This window comes from Heteronotia binoei, chromosome 2, assembly GCF_032191835.1.
Source record: "Heteronotia binoei isolate CCM8104 ecotype False Entrance Well chromosome 2, APGP_CSIRO_Hbin_v1, whole genome shotgun sequence".
Classification (NCBI taxonomy): Eukaryota; Metazoa; Chordata; class Lepidosauria; order Squamata; family Gekkonidae; genus Heteronotia; species Heteronotia binoei.
The window spans coordinates 170,953,564-170,969,995 of record NC_083224.1 but is presented as its reverse complement, the minus strand read 5'-3'; the positions used below and the strand labels follow the sequence as shown (position 1 = coordinate 170,969,995).

The window sequence follows — 16,432 nt, the reverse complement described above, 5'->3', positions numbered from 1 at the left end:
CTCCATGAATACTGCTTTAACAGCAGAGAGGCAGGTTTAATTTTGGTGCCAGTTTGGTGTAGTGGTTAAGTGTGCAGACTCTTATCTGGGAGAACCGGGTTTGATTCCCCACTCCTCCACTTGCAGCTCTTGTAGGAGTTGTACTTGAAAGGGCAGCTGCTGTGAGAGCCCTCTCAGCCCCACCCACCTCACAGAGTATCCGTTGTGGGGAGAGAAGATATAGGAGATTGCAAGCAACTCTGAGTCTCTGATTCAGAGAGAAGGGCAGGGTATAAATCTGCAGTCTTCTTCTTCAAAACAACTTCATTAATCTGCTTCCAGTCTACTTAGTTTAAACCTTTAAAGTACCAAGGAGCAGTGTAGTGAATAGTTAAGTGCCTAGGATCTAAGAGACCCAAGCTCAGATCCCCACTCTGAGACACTGAGTTCAAGAACTTACCTTTGCCTACCACTCAAGACCAATGCTCCCTCTAAGCTGTGGAGTCTTGTGAACAAAATTTCTACTTTGGGAGCTACTGGCATTAAAGTAGCGAGCTACCACCTAAATTAGTTTGCTCCGGGGCCATTTTTTCCTGAGCTAAGACCAGCTACAGGCTTAAAAACTGTGAGCTAGCTCACACTAACTCAGCTTAGAGGGAATACTATTCAAGATCAAACATTTCCAGACTGGAAGGTCAGAAATCCTAGCATTCACACTTGCAAATATTAACCCTGTCAGTTCCTGAAACATCTACACATACCAGCAAAGTAATGAGATTCAGTTTCCACCTCAAGCAGCCAATGCTATGCCAGGCTGACCGCAGCAGTTGGTAAGTGAAACCAAACATTAGGTGGGAAATCAGGATGGTTACTGAAAAACAATTATTCAGTCCAGCAGACAGCTATTAGATGGATACAGCGTATCAAGACTTCCTTATGTTGCTCTAGATGAGAATATCAGGTTAGCTGCTATCGACTGCTCTCTCCTTCAAGAAACGTGCAAGAAGGGATCTGGGAACAACACCAATTCAGACCTCCCAAAGAAGGCTACTGCACATGTTGAAGCCTAGTAATCTAATACAATACAAAGAAATCAGTGGGAGGGAAAGCTAGAGCTATTTTACACAGCAAACAGGGCCCCTCTTGGTACCTTCTTCCTCCCAGAGTAGCAGCTGATCTCGGTCTCGGGTTGTACTCCCCAACACATCCCACGGCACGGGCTCCATCATGGCATCTAAGTTCTCCTTCCCTGGTAAGTGGTCACTGTTCCTCATGGCCCGCTGGAAGGCCTGGGCCAGCTCATCCAAGTTCATATTCTGCAACTCTGTGCATAACTCTTGCTGTTGTTCCACAGGCAGCTCCTTCCAGAAGTGAAGCAGGTGGCTTTGTCCAGCTTCAGCTAAACGGCGTCGGAGCACGCAGAGATCATTGTCCCCATCCATGACCTACAGATAGAAAGAGAATTAAAGATCCTGAGAATCACTAGAGACAGATTCAGAACACAACTGATTTTCTTGCACTGATCCAGAAGTGGTCCATGACACATCCACATGGAGCTTTTGAAAAAGATCAGAAGGATGCTGAACAACAGCCACTTCCCTCAGAAGTTCTCCACTTGTTCCAAGCAGACCACCCTTCTCAAAGGATAAACAACAAAGCCCTGTTGTTCACATGTCACACACACATCCTGAATGCATGCGAGTACACCGTTTCTTAAGACAGAGCCAATGCATGCTCACTTTACAAAAGCAGGGTTAAAAATCACACATTAAGCTGTACATGTGTTGAATGGAATATAATTACTCAATGCTCATATAAAGAAAAATCAAGTCTACACTGTATATAGCATAGATATATGGATATCTATTGGGGGACAGATATGAGCTTCTTTTCAAAGGGGTGTGTGTGGAATACACGGAAAGAGCTTCATTGAGTTTTGTATCCCTCTTTATTACAATCGCTATAAACTGCCCCCATGGTAACTAGCTTCAGCCCTTCCCCAATAGATCATTACAGATACATCGACAACGCTTAAAATATAGTACCAAAGGAGTAAACACATTGAAACAATGCTGAGATGTTGAAAAGAGACTACAGGCTATGTGTCCGCAGTTGTGATTTCCACCCAACTTGACTGACATTCTGACAGTGTGACTCACCAGCAAGGGAACAGGAGGGTTCCCCTTCCCCTTCAACAGTGCACCTAATTAAAGTGATTACACTAATTTAGTAGGGGGCTATACAAGTCTCTACTCTTCCACTAAGAGCAGCTTTTGGGATTAGACTCGCATACTGAACCAGATTTCCACTGTACAAACAAAATTTGTGCAAGAGTTCCTCCCCCTCCCCAGAACTGCCAACTCAAAGCATGAACATAGCCAGTCTATTCTTGCGACATCTCACAAGGATGAGTGAGGAGACATTTGACCTTAAGCAAAGCTGGTTTAACTCAAAGGCGCTCTTATGGCCAGTTTCCTTAGTGGTTTGTGAATCACACCTCCCCACTCTTTGATTAATGTCCCCTTTCAAGTGCCAGTTATAGACAGCACTTGACCCACTGATATTGTGACCATCCACAACAGATGTATTGTTTTAACACACATTTTGATCTTTGAAAAGAGACGGTTCACTCAGCTAGCTTTAAAAAGTCTGATTTCACATCAAGTGTAAAAAGGAAAGTCAGAGAAAGTTCATTTTGGATGCTTTGCAACACACTTCAGCCAGACTCCTATCTGTCTCCTGGCACGTTTACATGGGGCACTGAGACACTACACTGATAAACAGAACAAGAAAGATTACAGTTATTCTTGATTGCTCCAGAGATTAGTATACAGTAATGAGGATATGATCTTTGTAACCATAAGTGCTCCAGGAACCACTACAGAGAGATTCCAACAGAGCAGCTCATAAAACTTGAACATATAAAACTTGAACATGTACACCCACAATGATATACTAGGACAACCACAGAACCCAGCCCTGTGTACAATATCCTGAAGCACACAGAGGATTGCAGCCTTTTACTACACTCCTAGACATGTCTACTCAAGAAGTAAAACCTAATTCAATGGGGGCTGACTCTTAAGCAAGTGAATCTAGAACTGCAACCATAGCCCATGACCATATGAACTCCTCTTAACCTGGGCATACCAGACACAACACACGGAGTAATCAAAGAACACATCTTATAAACCAGGGGTGGCCAAACTGCGGCTCGGGAGCCATACGCGGCTCTTTCACATATCTTGTGTGGCTCTCAAAGCCCTCACCACCCTGTCAGCCAGCTTGGAGAAGGCATTGTTCTCTTTAAATCACTTTAAATCCAAGTCAAGCCAGTCGGTCACTTGGGAAATGCATTTAAAGTTAAAGTTGCTTTCTTTCCACCTCTCCCTCCCCACCTCCCTTCCTACATCTGACGTTCATGTCTTGTGGCTCTCAAACATCTGACGTTTATTCTGTGTGGCTCTTACGTTAAGCAAGTTTGGCCACCCCTGTTATAAAGCACACGAACGCAGCGAATTTACATTACAGACGTCTTTCGTTCCTCCTATTTCGTCAAGTGCCGTATGCACGAATAACGTTACACAAATATTTAACAGACCATACAGCTCATTTGGGATAACCAAAATTTCAAACACTGCCTACAAATTAAAACTTTTTGGGGAGGCCCAGGTATTGTTACAACCAAGATATATGCGTTTTGGCTTTCTTCCTCGCAAACCTGACAACCTTGTGTTCAAAAAGCCTATTGAAACCTTAAATATGCTCATTTTCTTCCCCCATCATGAAAGAGGAATTCCCCCTGGTACTCTCAGGCTGGCCAGAAGGAGGAGGCAAAGTCCCACTCACCTCTCCCTCCCACAGGGTCCAGCACAAGCGCCGCGTCTCCCTCAGCCTGCAAAGCCACTCTCGTTTGTCTGCCTCTTCTCACACCAAGCCCCTCAGCAAGACCCGCCTTCCTTATCTCACGAGGACCAATAGTGGCAAAGTAGGCGGAGCCTATATGCCCCGGGCGGTTTTTCTCCCTGATGGAAGGCGAGAGCAAGCGCTGGAGGGCGGTGCGAGTCACGGCCCAAAACCACGCAACGCTATTGGCTCAACGCCAGGCGTGGAGGAGGGACTGACGAAAAAGGTCGCCGCCTGTGTGAAGAGAGGCGCGTGGCAAAGAGGAGGGGCAGGGCAAGGAACCGGAAGCGACGCGCGGGGCGTAAGGCGGCGGGTGCTGCCGTGGCAACGGCCGCTTGCGTCATGGCTTGGATGCTCCGTCTTGACCGTTCGCAGCGTCGACGTGTTAGGAGAGCCCGCAGAAATGTGATAAAGCAGCGAAAGACTGACGGTGCAGAGTGAAAGGGAAGGCCTAATACCCAGAAGCTGTGGGCCTAGGGATGCCAACCTCCAGATGGGGCCTGAGGATTTCCTGGAATTACAGCTCATCTCCAGACTACAGAGATCAGTTCTTCTGGGGAGAATGGATGGTTTGGAAAATAGAATCTATGGCAGGGGTGGCCAGACTTGCTTAACATAAGAGCCACATAGAATAAATGTCAGATGCTTGAGAGCCACAAGACATGAACGTCAGATGTTTGAGAGCAGGCAGGAAAGAAGCAAATAGGTGAGGGAGGGAGAGGTGGAAAGAAAGCAGCATTAACTTTAAATGCATTCTCCCGGCTGCTGGTCAATGGGGCAGTGAGGCTTCAAGAGCCACACAGTATGTGTGAAAGAGCCACAGTTTGTCCACCCCTGGTCTATGGCATTTAGCCCACTAAGGTCCCTGTCTTCCCCAGGCTCCATCCTCAAATCTCCAGTTTCCCTACCTGAATGTGCCAAGTCCAATTCAAGCAATATCTGGAGACTTTGGGGGTGGAGCCAGGAGATATTGGGGATGGAGCCAGGTTGTGACAAGCACAATTGAACTCCAAAGGGAGTTCTGGCCATCACATTTAAAGGAACCGCAGACCTTTTAAATGGTTTCCCTCCATTGGAAATAATGAAGGAAAGGGGCACCTTCTTTTAGGGCTCATAGAATTGGACCCCCTGGTCCAATACATTTGAAACTTGGAGGGTATTTGGGGTAGAGGCACTGGATGCTATGCTGCAAATTTGGTGCCTCTACGTCAAAAACAGTCCCCCTCCTGAGCCCCAGGTACCCACAGGTCAATTTTCCATTATACCCTATGGGAATCGGTCCCCATAGGGAATCATGGAGTGCCCAGCAGACATTTCCCTCCGCTCCCCCCCCCCTGCTTTCTGATGACCCTGAAGCGGGGGGATGGCCTCCAAACTAGGGGATCCCTTGCCCCCACCTGGGGATTGGCAGCCCTACCCACCCATCCCCCGCCAGTGTCAGGGGAGACTGGCAATCCTAGGTAGAATTCACAGGTGTTGGATTGGACTATAGCACTGCAGCAGGAGGGAGCCTGGGGTCACAGTCTTAATATTCACCCTCTAAAAACTTGCTGTAGAAGTAGTAAGGAATTACAAGAGAAACCTAACTCTTACAAACCGTGCCCGATTTCCACTTATAGTGGAAATGCAGAACAAAATTTGAGTCCGGTGGCACCTTTAAGACCAACAAGTTTTATTCAAGGTTGCTCCTCTGCAGCACAAAGTTCATCCTACCACCTCAGCACACTGCCTCCACTCTACCACCTGACCCAGTTGCATCCATAGGCCAGCCCTACTTTAAAGCCAGATACTAACTTTAGAGGCAACAGAAGCCAAACTAAGCAACTGTTGCTCAGGAACTAGAGACTGTAGTTTGTCTTTTCACTTCTCCATCAGAAATAGGCAAAAGGCCAGCTAGTAGTTGGAGAACTTCCTCCACTTCTAAAGCCAGTGCTTTCCAAAGCAGATAAAAGGCAACTGTTGTTTTCCGGGGGAGGGGGGGGACACACAAACAGTTTACTTGCTGCCAGGGCCTTCCCCCTTCTCACCCCACTCCCGGATATGTGTTTATATTGGTTTTGGATTTCCCCCATCCCCTCTTGAACTTGCCAGCTACCTGCAGTAATGCTTGTGGAGATTGGGCTGACAGTTCTATTTCAGTTCAGTTTCCTTAGGTCTCTTCACTGAAGTGGTAGACGTGGACCTGGCACATACTACATTGGGCGGGGGAGGGGTGTGTGTCAAATGCTAGAATACACCTTAATACAACCCCCCCACTTAAGTATAATAACACTAACCTAAGCAACCCTTCTCCTCACCATGTTAATATTCTATATGCAGGGATTTTATTAGCTGCCTTTAAATTTTATTTTTATTTAATTCATCTCAAGTCCACCTTTCTCCCCAAAGGGGACCCAAAGTGGCATACATTGTTCTCTTTTCCTCTGTTTTATTCTCACAACAACGCTGTTAAGTAGGTTAGTCTGGGAGTGTGACTGGCTGAAGGTCACCCAGTGATAGGGTTACCAGCTCTGGGTTGGGAAAGACCTAGAGATTTGGGGGGGTGGGGTGGAGCATGAGGAGCTGGGGGTTGGGGAGGGAAGGGACTTTAATGAGTTATAATGCCATGGAGTTCACCTTTCAGAGGGACCATTTTCATAAAGTGAACTGCTCTCTTTTGCTTGGAAACGAGCTGTAATAGTGGGAGATCTGTAGCGATTACTTGGAGATTAGCAACCCTAGAATACCACAGAATAGAGGAGAGAAACACAATAATAACTGTGGAATATTAACGATATAAGACTCAGTGCAACTATTGCCATATTCAAACCTCTATCACAGTGAAATACAAAATAGATCAAAGTTCTTAGTCCATTGTGTGTGCATGTCAGTTTCAGACTTTAGAAGCTTCAAAGACTATCTGCCTGCTCTCTAGGGTTGATTTAAAGTCCTAGTGCTCAAAAAAGATTCCGTTGATAAAAGTTCCTCTCTCTTCTTAGAGAATTCTTTCACTTTCCAAAATGCATGATTAATGGCTTCAATTATTTCCAATAAATGAAATTCAAAAGTGTGGGGAGGACAGCAACCTCCAACAGGAACGCTAGCCTGTGTTACCATTTCCAATTGACCTTTTCTCAAAGAGGCATCTTAAAAAGGCATCCCACTCATCTAAAATCACAGAACCATACAAAATCACACATTACAAACCATTCAATTATATTGCTACTCATACAAACAAATCCAGAATTCTTACCACCTTCCAACAGACCCCCTACACAGCACTATGCTTGGAGAAATACCTCAAACGCTCCCACACACTAATCTCTCTATATACCGGTAACTCAAATTAACTTCAGCTGTCCCATCCCTTAAAAGTCACATACTTCAGCTGTCCCATCCCTTACATACTAACAAAAGGGTTGGCAGACAATATTTAAGATTTTAAACTGTACATCACATTTTTACTGTCACACAGAAGGCTATATAATTACCTATAATAATATACAAAAAGCTTAATGAAAAATATTTAATATTGATATTTTTCATTGAGTCTTATACGGTTAATATTCCATGGTTGTTGTTGTGTTTTTCTACTACCTGGAAATTGGCAACCCTACCCAGTGAGCTTCAATGGCACAAGAAGGGATTCAAACCTGGGTCTCCCAGATACTAACCCAATACTCTTAACCACAGCACCACACTGGAGAGAGCATGCAATCTCCCAACATTTCACAGTCTGATGTAGGTGAGAGACTTCGATGACAGTAGGCTGCAAGATGGAGATATGTTGTCAAAGTATGGAAGCAGATCTACATATTTTAGCCCTAGGCTAGAGACTTTGAATTGGGCACCTTGAAATGATGACATATAGGTTACATAGCACAAATTGAAGACTTCTCCCAATTTAAGCTGCTCTTCTTCCAACGGAAGATCAACTTAACATGGGCAAAGGCCCCTGAGTCGGGATCTGCAACAATGCCATTAGCCACTGAGGTTGGCAAGAGAAAATAAAAACCAACACACCAAAGACAGGCTGTTAAAATTTTTAATAAACAACGCTGAAAAGCAGTGCATCGCTTGAAAAAAAATGTATTGTGGCAAAGCTTGTGATATATATACAGCCTACTTCATTGCAGATACAAAGCTGCAGTAGATGAAACACAGCTACTGCACCTCTGGAAAATTAACATTTTTTAAAAAAAAGTCTATTTAGCTATATTAGGTCTGCTGCAGCAAATGCAACCAAACAGGGTGACAAGAGAAGGCTTAGTCCAAAAAGTAAGCAGGAACTGTGTTAAGTGAACCACAAGCCAGTTGGCATGGTTGATGGGATCTTGCCTTTTTTACCTCACACTCTCACACCATAGAAGACAAAAGACTCAGCCAAAGGCCGCCAACAAGATGTAGAAAAACAGGAAGTTTTCAAGGATCACTTCAGACACCTTGCCATTTGCAGATCCCAGTGCAACATTCTGCTATAATAAACCTATTAAAGTTTTAAAGGGCCCATCCTTCTACCCATCAACACCACTCATCCTCCACAAGTGATAAGTATAGCTAAACCTCTGGGAGAAAGCAAACTGTGAAGAAACTGGCCATTTTCAATAGCATGAAGTAGACTTCACAAAGATATGAAGTAGGAAACTAAGGGAAACAGATCAATCCTAAAATTAGCAGTTTGTAAAATATTGAAAGCCCCACCCACCAATAAACCATAAAACCTTATCCAGTATCACCTTGTACCCAAATTTGAGCAACGTGGACTTAAAGATACCCACTGAAGTGATTTCTTGTGGGGAAAGGTGGTTCATTTGCAAGATGGCTGGTGGAAAAGTCTCTGGGGAATCCTGGCTGCAGGGCTTCGTATGCAGCTTGACTGCCAAAACGTCTGTTGCAAATTCCTTACGGCACAAGCTGTCTAGTCGACCTGTGAAATGTCATGTAGGTTTCGTGGAACTGGATGAGGCAGGTTCTGATTTCAGAAACATGCATGGAAGCACAAAGTGCTTACTGCATTTAAACTGATCCTATGTCAATACACAGGTTATTATGGAGTTTTATCCAATTAGTGATTAGCATGTCAGTTGCAGGCAGTCTTTTTTCCCTTCCCACTCGCCATCCTGACCTGGATGACCCAATCTCAAAAGTACTTGGATGGGAGATCACCTATACAGAGGCAGGCAATGGCAAACCACTTATTTGTATTTTACCTTGAAAACTCTGTGGAGTCACTGCAAGTTGGTTGCACCACCACTCCCAGAAGCCCACATCCCTCCTATTCAAGGTTCTTGCAGAGGGAGCGAGGGAGTTAGCAAAAAAACCACTCTCTACTATCATTGGGAATGCTCTTGTGTGGTGCAGAACTGCTATTAGATAACACACAGATTAGACATTAGGTAAAAAAGATAGCAATGTACATGTCCTCAGGCTGTGTATGGAAATGTTGCTAGCCCAGATCTTAAGAAAAGCTGGAAATCCGGTACGTACTCTAAATAGCCGCAGCTACAAGTAATAAACTCTTGGTCTTAACTAGCAGAGTAGCAAAAAGAAAAGCAAGGAGGAAGTTTTTCTCTTCTTGTTGGTAAAGGCTGTCAGCAGGGGAGTAAGAAGAAAGCAATCTTCACTCCTCATACACTTGACTGAATCTACTGAGTTGTGCATGCTCCTTTTGTTGCTTCTGTTGTTTTGGGAGTGTTGTCCCACAGCCTGGCTTGAGAAAAGACTTAATGAGCGTTCCTCCCTAATCACCAAGCCAGTGTGGAGTTTTAATGACTTGACTGTTTGCTATTAGGACTCACTATCCGTTGCAATGAAAATTGTGTTTTTGTTTTAATCTGATTCCTCTTTTGTAATAATTCTTGTTGGACTTTAATTGAAGACTGAAGTGTGGAAAAAGCATTATTTGCACGTGCCTTTTTGCCCCTGGAATCTCAGAAGGGGTGGGTTTTCTGAAGAAGCAACCCTTTGTAGTCAAAATAGACTAGACTTTGTTAGCCTGGAATGCTGAGGAGCCTTAATTGCAGAGGGAAGGGACTCAGAGCGAGACCTTAAAGCCACCCAATGTAGAAAAGCACAGGGTAGACCAAAGCAACAAATCTATGTGGTACTTGCCTGGCAGCAGGTACTGAATGACTGGGAAAAGAGGTAGCAGGTTATTTCACAAGGAAGGGAGGATTCTGGCACTGTTCAGATAAGTACAGCCAGGTGCAGTGTTCCATGGGGGAGGGATGGTGGCTCAGTGGTAGAGTATCTGCTTGGTAAGCAGAAGATCTCCGGTTCAGTCCCTGGCATCTCCAACTAAAAAGGGTCCAGGCAAGTAGGCATGAAAAACCTCAGCTTGAGACCCTGGAGAGCCGCTGCCAGTCTGAGAAGACAATACTGACTTCGATAGACTGAGGGTCTGATTCAGTATAAGGCAGCTTCATACATTCATAGTTCTGTAGACTAATACTACCCCTCCCCCCCCCCACACCACACACACTGGTTTCCTGCACTCAGTTCTTTTCTCCAACTCATACACTTGGCAGCTACTACGGTGGCCCCTGGCAGTCATTTGAAGCTTTTTGCTGCCAAATCCAGGACAGTCACACATGGCAAAAACAGCCTTACCAGACAGTGAAGGACCACCTTTTCGATTGCAATGGACACATGCTAACCTGGTGACTTTATGCTTAATAAATATTGCAAGAAACAAGACAACCTGGAACCAGAAACTTTTAACTTCACACAGCTACTCAACTATGACGGAAAACTGCTCTGCACATGCTCAAAGGCACTCTTACGTTAAAGAGTGATACCTGGCATTCCATTTCCTGTTACTCTGCTGTCTTTGAAAGGAATATAGTGGCATTTGGGGGTATCTTAACAATGGACTAACACACAAATTGGTAGACTGCATTTGTCTTTTTGCATAATTGAAGAGGGAGGGGCAAAATCCTGCTCTCCCCTTCTCTGCACAGCATCATTTTGTATAGGTTCAATCTTACATTTGCATTCCATCTTTCTCCCCAGTGGAGGCTCAAAGCAGTTTACATTGCTTTTCTTCTCTCCAATTTACCCCCACAACATCCATGTGAGGTAGGTTAGACTGAGAGTATGTGACTGACCCAACATCACTCAGAAAGCTTCCAGGGTAGCTTGGGGATTCAAACACGGGGCTCACAGATCCTACCGTGACACTCTATCCACTACATCATATTGATCTGGTGTATTTGCTTAGTGTAACAGAGATTTTACAAAGCAACTGCTGTAATAGGTGGGGAGCCAACATAAGGAGTCAAATCAACAAGTTTAAAAAAATCTGTGAACCTCCCCTCGCCTGTGAAATGCCCTGGAGACCCTGCCTTATGTGTCTTGTTAATAAGAACCTACAGCACAAACCTATGGTCAGTTATTAATTTTTAAGGAAGAAAAAAAAATCTGGCTGACATGATCTTTGCTGGGAATTGTTAGCGAGTTTGTTGTGGATACCAAAGAGTAATCTGCGTCAGCTTTGCACCCCACCCTCCCGGTTTGCTCTCTTCACTTGGAAGAGGAAAGGATTGCGCCACCAATTCTGGCAAGTTTACAGGAGGAAAAAGATTTGGTTAAACTTGAAATTTCCCACAAGTTTTTGCAGACCTCATCCCCAGAACCACTAATTGGACCTCAATAAGAGGCCATTTTCCCACTCATGAGTTAACTCCCCTCAGCCACTAGAGAAGACCGAAGGATCACTAGAACTTTTGGCTGGTAGGCTGAAACCCCAGAACCACTCTGACTTGGGCCATTCAGTTCAATGATTCTTCACATGGCCACAAAACTTGAGATGTCCAAGCCTCATCCATGCTTCCTACTCTGTATCACTTATCCAGGTTCCTACTTCCAAGCTATTTCTGCTGAGTCTTTTCTACCTATAGGCCTCCAAGAGTACTAATAACTGATTTTAAAACAATTGATAAAATCCAGAACACCATAAAAGCAATACATAGTTCAAACAGCAGCATCAGCTATAAAATGCACTGGTCATCAAAACCCCATGAGGAAAAATGCATTTAAGTAGTGGCAAAACTACAGAGAGCTAATGTCACACAAATGTCTGTGGAGAAGGCACCCCATAGACAAGCTACCATCCACCTAACTTTGGGATTCAAATTAGGACACCCCCGCCCATCCAAGCTGATTTTAAATCACCTAGCGGTTATTTGTATTGGAGAAAGTCTTCTAAGTACCCAGGTGTTCTGCTGTTTAAAGTTTTATAGGACAAAAGCAGAACTGTGAATTGCACCTAGAAACAGATAGGATGTCAGTGAAGGACTTAACACCAGCAAAAATACACTCAGATCAACAAGTCCTGAAATTTCCAGAACAGCCTTCAAAGGCAGCTCCCAGATGTAGTGCCTTGTAATACTCCAGCCTTGGTAATACCAGATTGTGGGTAACTGTGACGAGGCTCCTTGCCTACTAGAGGCAGTATTTAATAGAACAGCTCTAGTTATGTTCTGTATAGACACCTTTTCTGCACTTCTCTCCACTACCGCCACCATTTTGGCAGTAATTCTGTTTCTTGACACCCACTACACACATACCCTAATCCTAAACTGTAAGCTCCCATCTTACATCCCGATCTGCAAGCACCGGTTTGTTTTTTGTTCATTCTTTTGGCATAGCTCTCTGTGATCTAGAATGCATCTCAACTATTTTACGTATCACAACAGCCACCAAGCTTGAATTTAAAGACAACTGTTTCTTTCACACTAAACATTTAGTCCACAATCAATGCTATTCATTCACTCAGATTGAACAGAGAACCCAGATGACATAATTGGAACCCCTTATATTCCAGTGTTTCCCCTGATGCCCTCCTTTTTTAAAGATCTGATTTGTGGTGATTTATATCGATGTTGGGTTCAATTGCAGCTCCAGGCTGTGTCACATTGACACCCAAAGCACAACTGAAGTTTCTCAGGGTAATTGTCCCTTTACCTTTTCCTTCTTTCAGTTTTATTCCCATTCTCTGTGCATTCAATGTTACTTTTTAGTTCTGCTTGGGTAATAGGGAAGAGAGAATAAGTACTAGTTTGCAATTCACAGTTAAAAAAAAACCACTTTAAAATAGCTTTATAGTGCTATTGCAAAATTAATTCTAAAAACGAGTAACTGATTTGACTGGGAAGTGAAAAATGTTTTACATGCCTACAATTCAACCACTGATTTCGGAATGCCACAACCACAAAAAACCATCTGGCTATAAATCGTAGGAAAATTGCAGGGCAAGGCAGAACATGCGTTGAACAGAACTTTCAAGTGTTCTTTTAGCACATCTTGCCTGCAGAGACCAACACTGCTGGTTTTTTATGGGGCTACTGTTGGTATAGCACATTAAGTACCACCTGGAACCCCAGATGCCATTCCAAAAGGTAAAGGTAGTCCCCTGTGCAAGCACCAGTAGTTTCCGATTCTGGGGTGACATCGCATCATGATGTTTTCATGGCAGACTTTTAACGGGGTGGTTTGCCATTGCCTTCCCCAGTCATCTACACTTTCCCCGCAGCAAGCTGCATACTCATTTTACCGACCTCAGAAGGATGGAAGGCTGAGTCAACTTGAGCCAGCTACCTGAACCCAGCTTCCGCCCAGATCGAACTCAGGTCATGAGCAGAGCGCTTGGACTGCAGTACTGCAGCTTTACCACTCTGTGCCACGAGGCTGCTCTGATGCCATTCTGCTTCTGGCTGATTGCAGAGCAGCAGCATCGAAACAGCATAAAAGTGTCCTAACAAGGAACTAGCCCACAACATCAGGCAGCAGAGTATGAAGTCCCTTAACTTCAGACCCCTAACAACAACAGCACACGCATCTTTTTCTAGGAATACTCAGGGGAAGCATGTTGGACACTGTTCCACATTTAAGTAGTTCATCCTTTCAGAATGAGCCTGCAGTTCTAGGCTCAGCAAGATGAGCTAAGTAGACACCTGGCTTCTGTCAAGGACAAGAAAACAAGCATGAGGCAGAGCTTTCGCAGGCCACAAGGCCATGTTTCCCAGATTGTAGGATATGCTTTAAAGGCTATCATTACACATCTTCCTTACTTAAATACTGGACAGATTGTTCCAATTAATTAGCCCTAGCACCTTAGCAAGAAAGCAGCGCACTACATCGGATAGCAACGTATGTCAGGTAGCAGTTGTTTAGAAGGAAAATACAGCCATATATGCTTCCAAAGCAGATCAGGACCAAGCAATGGAGCTGAGTGAGTTAACCGATGCCTCCCCAGCAGGATTTTACTCACACTCTCTCTCACTCACTCACACTCACCCTCCCACTGTTATCAGCCTTTTCCAGGGCTTTTTAATGGAAAAAGCCCAGCAGGAACTCATTTGCATATTAGGCCACACCCCCTGACATCGCCATTGTTTCACACTGGGCTTTTTGTAGAAAAGGCTCAGCAGGGACTCATTTGCATATCAGGGCCACACCCCCTGACACCAAGCCAGCCAGAACTGCATTCCTGCTCAAAAAAAAAAAGCCCTGGCCTTTTCAAAGAAAAAAGGATAATCGTCTTTCTTTTCTAAAAAGACCTATAACAGCAGAGGGAAATTTTCCATTGGTGAAGCCATGTGGGGGTAAAGGGGTTAATCCTCCCCCACCCCCATGGTTCTAATCGGTTTTAAGATGCTGAGAAGATTCAGACACATATCTCCCAGCCATCTTATCTGTGTTGAGCCGCAGCAACAACCAAAAGAGGTTACAAATTAACTGATTTCATTGCAGGTAGCAAAGGAAGCCATTGCTGTTCATGCCTTGCGCCCCTCACAAGAGACGATATCTGCTAAAATAACTAAAACAGCATTCGGATGATTGTCTGTGACAATCAAGTAAAGGGTAGTCCCATGAAGTAGTTTGTTTGCATCCTTTCCAACTGAAAAAAGGCCCCTGAGTTCAGCGGGACTTAACCCAGAGTGTATATTTTGTGTCTGTGTCCCTCCCTCCTCTGTGCAGCATTTCAGGTGGCATTCTGGCATGCAGCGGGAAGGGGGAAGCAAGAAAGTCATGCTCTGTGAGTGGAAACCCTTCTGTCCATGGAAACACTCTGGAACTTCCAAGCTCTCTTCTGGCCCCGACATCTGAATGTCTGCAACACTTGGCAGTGTGAGGTTATGGAAGTGTGGGGCACCACAGAGTAGGCACAATATGCCTGAAATCGAGGATCCATGTAGGAAACATGCTCCAACCCGTGAGCTAGGCAATATATTATGATAAGGGCTGGAATGGTTCCAATCACCACCCACGAAGACAGTCCCCCCCCCCCCCCCTTTCAATGCTGCATCTACTACAAGATTCTTCAGACTTGCCCAGATCTGTCTCCAGGACCACAACACTTAAAAAAACATAGCTTGTCACATTACACAGTTTGTGAGCAAGAACTCTGCTTCACCCAAGAGTGACCTCAAGTGCTGATCTCACAGCACAGGGTGGAGTAACACCACATCCAGTCTCGGGAGGGGGAGGAGATGACACCAGACAGTTTGTCAGTAATTACACAGGCAAGATGCTGGTACTTTTTTTCCCCCCGTTACAAAATTATTCCAATTGCATTCAGCAACTCTGCCTATATACCAGCTCCTATATCTACAGCTCCATCATAAGCAGAGTTACACCCTCCTAAATTCAGTGAAAATTCCAGCTTAGAAAAGCATAACAGTTTCAAGGATCACACCGATAATGTTCCAAGAGGAAGACTAGAACTGGAGTGACATACATATTGGCTGTTTTGAAGGCTAATTCCAACGCTAGCTCTAATTTGACTTCAAAAAAATTGTAAAGTCAATTAACTCTCTGAACATTAGCAGATGGACTGCATAGATTTTCACATGGGAAGAATTATTTCAAAGACAGTGTGTCTTGCTGTTAAGTTGAGAATGTACCATTTCACTAGCCACAATGGGCACTCTACATTACAGCAGCGGGAATACCTCTTCCAAAAAGGTACCCACCTGTGATTTTCATAAGCATTTTGCAATTTAAAAAAATGGGGTGGAGAGAATAATTCTGCCTCCTAATTAATAAAGGGTTTTTGTCTTTGCTGTTAAATCTATAACAAGGATCCTGGTAGCTCAGCTGAGAAGATAATTTTGGCTAAAAGAGTACCTCTGTCAGACACAGCAGACAATTTTGGGCTGGGTAGACCACTGGTATCAGCTGGGTAGACCACTGGTCTGACTCCATCTGCAGCAGCAATATAAGGGATGTTCATACGACCAGTTATTCCAACAGCATAATTTTTTTAAAGGCCTCAGTTAAACCTGATTGGACTGTCTCCTGCTTTTTGTTGTGAATGGACAGAGTAGACAACTGCCACAAAATAAGGCACTGAACTTTGGTGTTAGGTTTTGGGGTGTTTTTTGCACCTTTTCAGAGCTTCCTTTTCCCTCCTCCCTGCATGTTTTATATGAGTCAGGCTTAGTGGTAGGCATTACGCAAGTATGTAATGTGGCGAAAGACCTACTAACAGCCCAACTTGTGTCTGGACTGGGATGATTCAGAGGAAAGCAGAATGAAAGAGCACAGCTGTCTGGAGGTCTCTTTG

At 44.4% G+C, this 16,432-nt stretch overlaps 1 protein-coding gene across 9 annotated transcripts in view; it reads right to left on the bottom strand.

Moving 5' to 3' along the window:
* The window catches only part of UAP1 (UDP-N-acetylglucosamine pyrophosphorylase 1), a 33,789-nt gene extending 26,582 nt beyond the window's left edge, over positions 1-7,207 (bottom strand). For 2 of the 9 annotated variants that reach the window (XM_060232438.1, XM_060232441.1), the window contains exons 1-2: positions 7,121-7,166; positions 1,130-1,424 (exon numbers count right to left, since the gene is read on the bottom strand). In XM_060232438.1, the coding sequence (XP_060088421.1) occupies positions 1,130-1,421 (292 nt within the window). In that variant the 5' untranslated portion in view covers positions 1,422-1,424; positions 7,121-7,166. Of the gene's footprint in view, positions 1-1,129; positions 1,425-3,828; positions 3,967-7,117 lie in introns of those variants that run through there. The other 7 variants (XM_060232433.1, XM_060232439.1, XM_060232434.1 and 4 more) reach the window with 6 other exon arrangements.
* Between the last annotated feature and the right edge of the window lie 9,225 nt (positions 7,208-16,432).